Source organism: Fukomys damarensis, unplaced genomic scaffold (assembly GCF_012274545.1).
Source record: "Fukomys damarensis isolate Sample0158 unplaced genomic scaffold, DMR_v1.0_HiC HiC_scaffold_30, whole genome shotgun sequence".
Classification (NCBI taxonomy): Eukaryota; Metazoa; Chordata; class Mammalia; order Rodentia; family Bathyergidae; genus Fukomys; species Fukomys damarensis.
The window spans coordinates 22,067,996-22,077,571 of record NW_022900942.1 but is presented as its reverse complement, the minus strand read 5'-3'; the positions used below and the strand labels follow the sequence as shown (position 1 = coordinate 22,077,571).

Sequence of the window (9,576 nt, the reverse complement as noted above, 5' to 3'; positions counted from 1 at the left end):
ACTTCACAATATCTATCATCCAGTTAATTCTTTGTAAGTGTGACCATGCATACACAGTTATAATTAATAAAATTTCATTTTTAGATTATGTGTTTCTCCCATTTTGGGATTGTACCTTACTCCCTTTCACACTGGATACCTGGTAGTTTGGTGTACTACTTTTACAGGTGGAAGTTAGAGAAAAGCATGATCTTTCTATCGACTATTACTATACTAGATCTTGTGAAATGATCTTCTCTAAATAACATAAACCTTAGAAACTCAGAGACACTAAGGACATAACACTGGTTAAATAACTACTAGGAACAATGTTGGGATTATGACTGGGCCTGATAGGGTTTATGACTCTTGGAACTTGTCACACCATAAGATGTAAACACAATTTCATGAAACATTCAAAAAGAATAATTTGAGCACTCATAAAATTTTAATTAGTCTAAGGCAATCCTTCTTCTTGTATTGGGCTTACTTTGTAGGCAAAGTCTGCAAAGAAATAACAATTTTAGATCTTTGAAGAATTCCATAGTGGTGGAACCCTTCTAAATTTTAGAAACAACACTATGAATGATTCAAAGATATTTATTTTCCTCTACAGATTTAAATTTGCTGCTGCAGTCCAGATTTTCTAGCAAGTGATAGACATGTGTGTTAGAAAATCTTGTGTAGGGCTGGAGATTTAGCTCAGTGGTTCCGCCACCTGCCTGGCAAGCACAAGGTCCCAAGTTCCATCCCAGGTACCAAAAAAAAGTGGATTTTCATAATAAATACTATGATAACCATATTTTGCATTGTGAAAATTCAGAAAATGGTCTTAGAAGAGTATACACACATGGGACTAAAGATGCATTATATTCAAATATAGTATGGCCTTTAAAAAATTTAGAATAAGTGATTGCTCTAAGAATTAAACTGTGCTCTTTACATGTACCAACCTCCCACAAGGAATGTGATCATTAAGTACTTCAAACATGTACTAATAAAAAAACAAAAATTGAGAGCCAAGCATGGTGAAAAAAGTCTGTAATCTCAGCATTTGGGAGGCTGAGACAGGAGAATCACCATGAGTTTGAATTCAGCCTGGGCTACATAGTGAGTTCAAAACTAGTCTGAACTACACAGTGAGACCCTGTTTTCTTTTTAGTAATATATATATATATATATATATATATATGTAGTGAGAAATAAAACCTCTTTAAATGTACAAAAGAAAAACAGTGTGTTTAGAAGCCATAGTGGATAAAAGTGGTAAGGAAGTAACACATTAAACCTCAAACTTTTATTAATTATGAATGGTTTAGAAAGCAAAAGTTCTATAGCACCCTGAATTGACTGTCTAGTGTTAGAATATTCACTGTAAACAGTACTTTTGCTCTGTGTCATTTTAGGTTTCTGGGTTGATTTGAGAAATTGTAAACCCAGTGTGTTTGCTTGGGATCTGAAAAGAGGCCTCTCAAAGGCCACTGAGGACAGAAATGCCCCATCCAGAGGAATGTGCCCTGGATAAGAATAGGAGAGAAGGAGAACTCTTATGCTGAAGACTATCAATGTGAGATGAGTGTCATCGTATTCTTGCCAGGAGAGATAGCTATAGAATGTTAATAATGCATATGCTGAGCCAAGGGATTTTTTTCTTTGTATTTCAAATTATTTGATAATTGCATTCAAAACTGAAGAAATGAAGATTTAAATTTTAAAAAGTGCATATAGAACTTGAATTAGTCATAGAAAATATGCTTAGAACTAATTTAATTTTCCTTTCTCCCCTAGGCTGCACTCTGCTTCACAATGGCCTCCCTTGCTGCAGCAAATGCAGACTTTGGCTTCAACCTGCTCAGAGAGATGGATAACAGTCAAGGGAATGAAAATGTGTTCTTGTCCTTTCTGAGTATCTTCACTGCCCTGAGTCTTGTCCGCTTGGGTGCTCGAGGTGACTGTGCACATCAAATTGATAAGGTCGGTTTTGGCTTTTGCATCAAATTATCAGGCAAGGAAATGTGCCAGGCACAGGGTGTGATATCTTCCCATATCTCCAGAAATACCTCTCCAGAAAGAAAGCACACAGCTTGAAGCACTTATTTGATTATTTGTGGTGCTGGGATGGAATTCAGGGCTTTGTAAAGGTTAGGCAAGGGCTCTACCACTCAGCTACTTCCCTAAGCCTTGGATTTTGAGTTAGCAAGCAGCAAGAATGATTCTGATTCTTTCCTTAATCTTCTGGTTCTCAAAGTGTGTTTCCCAGTTCAGTAATATCACCTGTATAACTTGTTAGAAATGCAAATGTTGGACCCCACCTAAAGGTCTCCTGATCAGGAACTATGTGTGTGGGGCTAGCTATATGGATTTTAAAAAGCTCTAGAGGCATACTCTAAACTTTGAGAACCACTGCTTGAGTATATAAATATGAGATAGTGGAGCTAGAAGGAGACACCAATGATATGCTAGTTTAGGTATTAGTTACCTAGATACAAATGACACAATAGTACAAACCAAATAACAGAAATCTACCTGAATAGTCATCACCACCACCTCCTGCTCCACCACCTTCAGAAAGGGCCTATGAAGACACCCTTGCACACAAACCCTTTCACAAAGTTATGCCCCATTCCATATGAGGCGTGAGATAGCCAAGGTCTCTCTGATTTTTCTCAGGAAATTGTTATAGAAATTCAGCAGCTCATGAGCAGGTAAAATACCCAGTCCAGATTGCATGCAGAGGTCTTGAAGTCATACTCATTTCTGCTGCTTCAAGTCATTCCAGGTTTGGCTGATTTCAGTTCTAGAGGAAGCTAGTCCATGTTGTAATCTGTTATACCTTAGTACTTGTTGAAGATCATTTGTGCAGGTAATTCGAACTTGCATGATTCTCCTCCTTTTCTGATTAGCTCAGTAAGTCTTTCTCTGGGAGCTACTATTAAGTCTAGTACTGTTATTTGGTTAAAAGGCAGAGACTTATGACTCTAAGTCCATAGTGTACCTCACTTTAAGGGGATGGCAGTAACACAGCTGAGAATGACATCATTACCAGTCTCTGAGGTAGGCCCTACAAACACAATCTTATTTGATACCCCTAATAATACTCCTAAGTGGCATTATCACTTTGACTTCACACAGGGGTTGTTGGCATGCCAACTGCGTGCTGAGAGATGTTGTACCTGCAATTTAAACTCAGTATGATCTTCTAAAGCAGAGTTTGTCAACCGTGTCTCTACTGACATTTGAGCTGGATAATTCTTTGTTGTGAGGGATGTGCTGTGTATCACAGCGAGGGAGTTTAGCAGCATCCCGGGTATCTCCTGAATACTAGCAGTGCTCCCCCATCCACATTCATGCAAAACAGAAATATCTCCAGAAATTTTGTCTCCTCCAAAATCAATCTCCAGTTGAGAGCAACTGTCCTGAAGCCATCATTCTGAAATGCAAGTCAGAGTACTTTACTGCAAAATTTTAAAGTCAGTATGTTTCTAAATAAATATAAATGTTTTGAAAAAAATCTAGCAGCAAGTAAAAATGTACCCATCCATAGATAAAATATATGATGTTTAAGAAAAAAGTAAAAGAGGAATAAAGCTATATCATGTACAAGTATGAACTCCCTTTGAAGAATGTAATTTTTATAAAATTAATTAATAAAAAAACCCTGAGTAACAAAAGAACTTGATGAGGGGCTGGGGATGTAGCTCAGGGGTGGCACACCTGCCTGGAAAGCACAGGCCCTGAGTTCAATTCCCAGTACTGAAAAAAATAAATAAAATATCTTGGTGAGAATCAAGCTAGCAAAGCAAATAAACACTTTTTAAAAGTCGGGCCTATAATTTTGTACCTATGATAAGTTCATAGACCTCATCATGCTGTTATAAGCAGGTGGATGGTTGCATGTGAATTGGTTGAGAAGGAGGGTTCTTCTGTTACATTCCATATGAAGAGTCAGTTGCTTCAAATGTAAATCAAATCAAAAAGCAAATAATCAATTCAGGAGTTTATTTTAGAGGAATAATCATTTGAACATAATTTATCCACCATAACGTTTGGCTCCTATGTTCCCCGTCTTGATTTCAGCTGCTTACATAAGTTAAAGAAAAGTACTCTAGAGAAGTGGAAACATATACCCTCCCCAAGAAATGTGTGCAGATGTTGAGTAGCATTAGTTGCAAGAGCCAAAACAGGAAACAATCCAAAGAGCAACCAAGTAGTAAAGTGCTAAACAAAACATGCTATACTTATGCACTATAATGACATTTGACAATAAAAGATTGCATATAATTTGTGGTATTTATTCCTTAAAGATTAAAGTTATGAAGTAGGTTGAATGTGGGGTTTTATTGTGGGAAAGTTTTACAGAATTAATTTATCATCTTGACTGTGTAACTTAAAAAAAGAACAAAACGAAGTAACAGTGTCATGGAAACACATTGGGTCTGGGAGTTAGAAGATTGCGTCCAAATTTTGACTTTAGGAAAATTATTATTTTATCTCTGTGGGCCTTTGGGTCCTCATTTCCCCATCAAAGAGGTCAATTTGACAATATTCAATTAGAAAAGGAAAAAAAAACCTTCAAAGTTAAAGTTATTGCTATTTAATATATCAGCAATGATGAGCAGGGTCCACTCCACCACAGAAGTCTGCCTTTCACACAACAGCAGACTACCCAGGTCTTATTTACCATGTAAGTAAGGGGCAGTCCTGCAGGTAGCAGGGTGAAAGTTTGGAATTTCCTTGATGCACACTAGTGCCTGGTACCTCATGAGTCAATAGCTCAAGGGAGGTAGGTCACAGAGAATTAAAAGAGAGGCTGTCTTGTTAGAGTTGCTCTTTAATATTCACTGTCCCATCAATTACTTCCAGGTGTGGTTCTATAACTCTCATTATAACTTACTATAAGGGACTTAAGAGAAAAAATGTCAATACCACAAAAGTGCTCCCATAATTTATTTGTACAAAGTGCCAGTCTTTTGCAAAATGCCCTTTGGAAATTAATCTTTAGGTTTATCCATGCCTTAATTAGTCATTCTTTATGACATTGGACCCTTAACACCACAGACCACATGTTTATATTTTAGAAAGACCCAAGTTCAATCAATTCAAAGATAATTTGTGTTTTCCTTCCAAGTGTCTCATTCAAGAATGACAATGTACATCTGATCGTCTTTTTTCTTCTCTTTGATTCTCAAATTGTAAATTAGGGCAATAGAAATCTCTTAATCCCAAAATATCTTTGCTTTCTTACTAATGCTCTGACTTGGTTTATCTTAGCTCACCTAAGGGCTCAGCTGTTCTTTCTGAAGCCTTGGCTCATTTACTGCATTAAAATAAAAAAAATCAGAGTTCTTTAAGGTTCAGTAGAGTTAAAGTACCATGAAGGTTTCTTGGCATTTTAGTGAAAGGCCCCAAAGAGTATATTTATATATCTGATTGTATGTTCAACATTTTTTATTCATCTGTAATATTACAGTCATTTCTTATCTCATTCTAATATAAAAGTGTAAACAGTTTATTTCCCCTCCTTTCTTCCCTTTTATGTGAATTTTTATCAAAATACATTATTAGTATTTATATTCACCTGAAATCATGTGTTCCAGGGTCAATATTATTTAAAAGTTATAAAAATTGGAATTTTATGAAATAAACATTTAAAAAATCATACTCATAGCATATATTTTTATTCTACCATTCTGTAAGTAGAAATAACAGTTGTATAATTTGGCATGGTCACAAGAGGAAGCCTGGAGAGAAATAGATGATCCACAGTCTCTTGCAAAAGACCTTAGAAAGTTCAAGAAGATTAATCTGACTTAGGATAAATTTTGGCCAAAAAGGTGATTTCTTTTCTCTTCACTGGGTTTAACATTAATTTCTAGATTCTTTTTTAAAAGTAATGAATAATATGGGTTAAATCATGTCATAATTTTCAAAGCCATTCATTAGGTAGACAAAACAACATTATATAACAATCAACTATAGCAACCACTGTATTCTCAGCTTTCTGTGATTAAATTTTTCTTCCTGAACTGTTCCAAAGTTCAGAAAACTGGACTTTCCTACTTTTGCTATCTTATTTTAGGAAAGAAAGGTATAAAGGAGCCATTCGTGGTCAAGGTCAACGGACACAAGGCTAGCCACTGCTTCTCTTTCTCTTCTTAATCTGAGATGATCCACAGCCATGGCTTCTGTTTGCAGCTTTTCCTTTTCATTTAAGAGAAAAACTTTTGTTTTCTGATGTAGATGCCACAGAGATACAAGAATGAAACAATTATAATGACATAGTTCAAATTATAATGATTTGTGTTTTTATTTCCTTCCTTATAGGAGTAAAAATAAATGATTTAATGTATCGGGGGAGGTCCTTGTCAAATCATCCTGTGCTAATGAAAGGTTAGCTACTCCACAGGAGTTGCAAAGTGAAATTGATCATAAAATTGAGGGAGGATTAAAGACCCAAAGTACCTCACTACATTCTCTATTCTTTCAATCAAATGAGAAGAGGTCATATTTTTTAAGACATTGAAAATCCATGTGTTTTCCTAAATCAAAAGAAGAAAGAGAGAAGAGTTTTATTGTGCATAACAACAGTGAACTAGGAGATAGATGGCTTGCAGGTTGACATAAGAATTCCAGGCTACCACCTCAGTATTTGAAGGCACCATATTTGTGAACTTTAAATAATGACTGCTTGCTGTATTGACTTGGCCTTATTTCTCACTTCATTTCATATTGTTCATAAACAGGAGGTAAAAATTGAAGTAGTTCCATTTTCTGTAGCATATGAAGACTAAAGTTGACACTCATAGCCTTTGTAAGTTTTTATACTACTTTTCCTTCACTTTTCCCCTACTCATAAGGTAGTGATGTTGATTAGGTGTCTAAAGCCTTGAAAATGAAAGTCCTGACAAATACTGGTGAAGACATTAGCTGCTTTAAATAGTTTTCCATGCAAATACAGAGTCAGAATGGCTCTCTCTATTTTTAAGTATCTCCTCTCTGATGAGAATGTGGTCAAAGGCAACATACTCTACCTTCAAGCAAACCTGCACATTTTTACAAAAAATACAATCAATATTCCAGGAGTTACAGACACAATTCAAGAAATTCCTCTTGCCTAGGAGTGTTTTAGACTTTTCCTACAATTTCTTGAGGTGACAGAAGTGAAATGAATACATGGTTGCCTCTGGGTACTGTCCATTTATGCAGAGGTGAGAGGGTAGCAAGTGTTAATTTTGCCTCAACAGTTCCATAACTGATTCCTTATGTAGAGTGCATTTTATCATTTGCTTGCTCAGGGACTATTTTGTATTTCAGATCTCATAGACATGAGTTTCTAAGAAAAACTTCAACAAAGTGTAGGAGGAAATCAATACTTGGATGTAGTAGCAATTATTAGCAAAAAGTATTATGAGTGCCACATTGGAAAAGGAAAATTCTAATCCTACTTAATTTTAAATAATTGTTAAATTATATCTCTCAAGCCTCATTGGAGCTTCAATTTTATACTTTCTAGGTTTCTAATAGCTATTTTTCACTTCTAGTTAAACGTGTTCTTGCTTCCCACTTGACTAAATCAACTTTTCATGTTTAAATCATACTCTTTAATACTTGTATAGATTTAATCACTGAGCAATTATTAAATTACTCTTCCAGGATATGCAAACCAAAGTTATTAAACTCTTTTCATTTTATAGACACTTTTACTTTTGGTACATTTGGCAATGAACACTCTGTGTTTTAACCAAGTCAACAGTGCAGCTGTACTTTTATTTCCTGCTATATACGCTAAAACACAAACATATAAAAACAATCACCAACAACAAAGTCTCAACTCTTTGCTTCATTTCACGAAGGCCTTACTTTTATCTTTTTGATTTTTAAAAACCATTTTAAAAATAACATTTTGCATGGGGATTTAGCTCAGTGGTTCCGGCGCCTGCCTTGCAAGTGCTAAGACCCAAGTTCAATTCCCGGTACAAAAACAAACAAACAAAAAACATTTTTATTGACAAATAATTGTGTATATTTATAGGGTACAATGTGATATTTTCATCTATGTATACATTGCAAGAAGATTAGATCAAGCTAATTTGCATACTTGTAGCCTCAACAACTTTTAAAAAAACTTTTGTTTTGTTGACTACATCCTGTCTGGCTCAGTGTGACCAGATTTAGGCATTTTTACTCCCCTGTCAGTGTTACTCCCACTGTTACCTTTGAGTGAGGTGTCTGAAACCATGTGCGGGCGGGAGGTTGTTTTGCTGCAGATCATCCTGTAGAAGGTCTGGTTATGGCAGTCCCTGTACTTTGCTGAGGGCTGCCCTCTTCACTCTTTGTATGGTCCTGCTGAACTTACTGTGAGGGACCACGCAGGTGAAGGCCACAGTCAGTGTCTTTGACACCTCTTCCTTAGCTTGGCCCTGGCCTCTCATAACTGTCAGATGTTTTGGAGTTGATTTAATTTAAAGACCAACATCATTTCTTCTCTAAACCAAAGAAGAAGGAAGAGTAATCAAAAACAACTTTCTGGGCTAGGAAAGAGCTTTTTAATCCTTCTCCCAAACTCTACCCTGTGTCTTTTTCTAGTAGCTGGAAAAATTGCCAGGGTGATTTAAAAAAAAAATACCCAGGAAGTTCTTTCCAGGCTTTAATACGATCTTTGCTAAAATTGTCTTGTTTGAGATATCAGAATTTTGTCATCATTGCAGAGCCTTCTCTTTTTAAAGGTGACTTGAGAAATATTTTCTGCAAATTATTGTGGAAATTAAATCTTTATATAAATTTAAAGAAGGATAGTAAATTATTTCTTTATAACATTCTTTTTTAAAAGACCAGAATTTTGAATATGCAAAGTTAATTTTTGAAACTTTATTTCCTTTTTTATATTCTTAATATGACATTACTCTCTTTTTGTCTCTTACTAATGCTGGAATTTTCAGCTACAAGATCAAATGCTACGGATGTTGGAGGGAGTGTAATAGTGCTGTTTCAGGACTTTCCCTAAAAGAGACACTCGTCTCTTTTCCATTTAAAAGCCAAAATACATTGTTCTTTGGGAATTTTGGATCAGTAATTCTAAAATAAATATTTTATAATTCCTTTAGTCACCAAGTTGAAAGGTATAATGATTATAGGGAAATCATTAAACCATTTTCAATACAAAAGCTACTACAAAAGAACATCCTTTACACAACAGCCCACTAAGTTTTAAATTCATTCATTCATTGAGGTCATGATGCAAATATTTTTAAAAAATTGGGGAGGTGTTCTTGAGACAGAGTCTCACTATATAGCCTAGGCTAGCCTCTAACTATCTGTTTAACCCAAGTTGGCCTCAAACTCATATCACTATCTTTTAGAATTTTTTGTTTTGTTTTATTTCAGGTAGAAGAGGCAAGAAGCTTCTCTTATCCCTGTCAAGCTCCAGATTATGATATAATTGTCTTTTTGTAGGGCAGTGCATTGAGAATTTTATGAGCTTCAAAATTCACAAATCCAGCATCAGTCAAAAAGCCTTTACAATCTCTTTATTTGTATTTAAGGTAATATCAAGTACTACCCAGATTATTGTATCAGCTCTTTGCTCAAAGTATCTTA

The 9,576-nt window shown here is 35.4% G+C and overlaps 1 protein-coding gene across 3 annotated transcripts in view; it reads left to right on the top strand.

Annotated features, from left to right (window-relative positions):
• The first annotated feature begins 1,785 nt into the window (after positions 1–1,785).
• The window catches only part of LOC104856188 (serpin B7), a 95,849-nt gene continuing 88,058 nt past the window's right edge, over positions 1,786–9,576 (top strand). For all 3 annotated transcript variants that reach the window (XM_033757546.1, XM_010623110.1, XM_010623109.1), the window contains exon 1: positions 1,786–1,953. In XM_033757546.1, coding sequence (XP_033613437.1) covers positions 1,786–1,953 — 168 coding nt within the window. The remainder of the gene's footprint in view (positions 1,954–9,576) is intronic.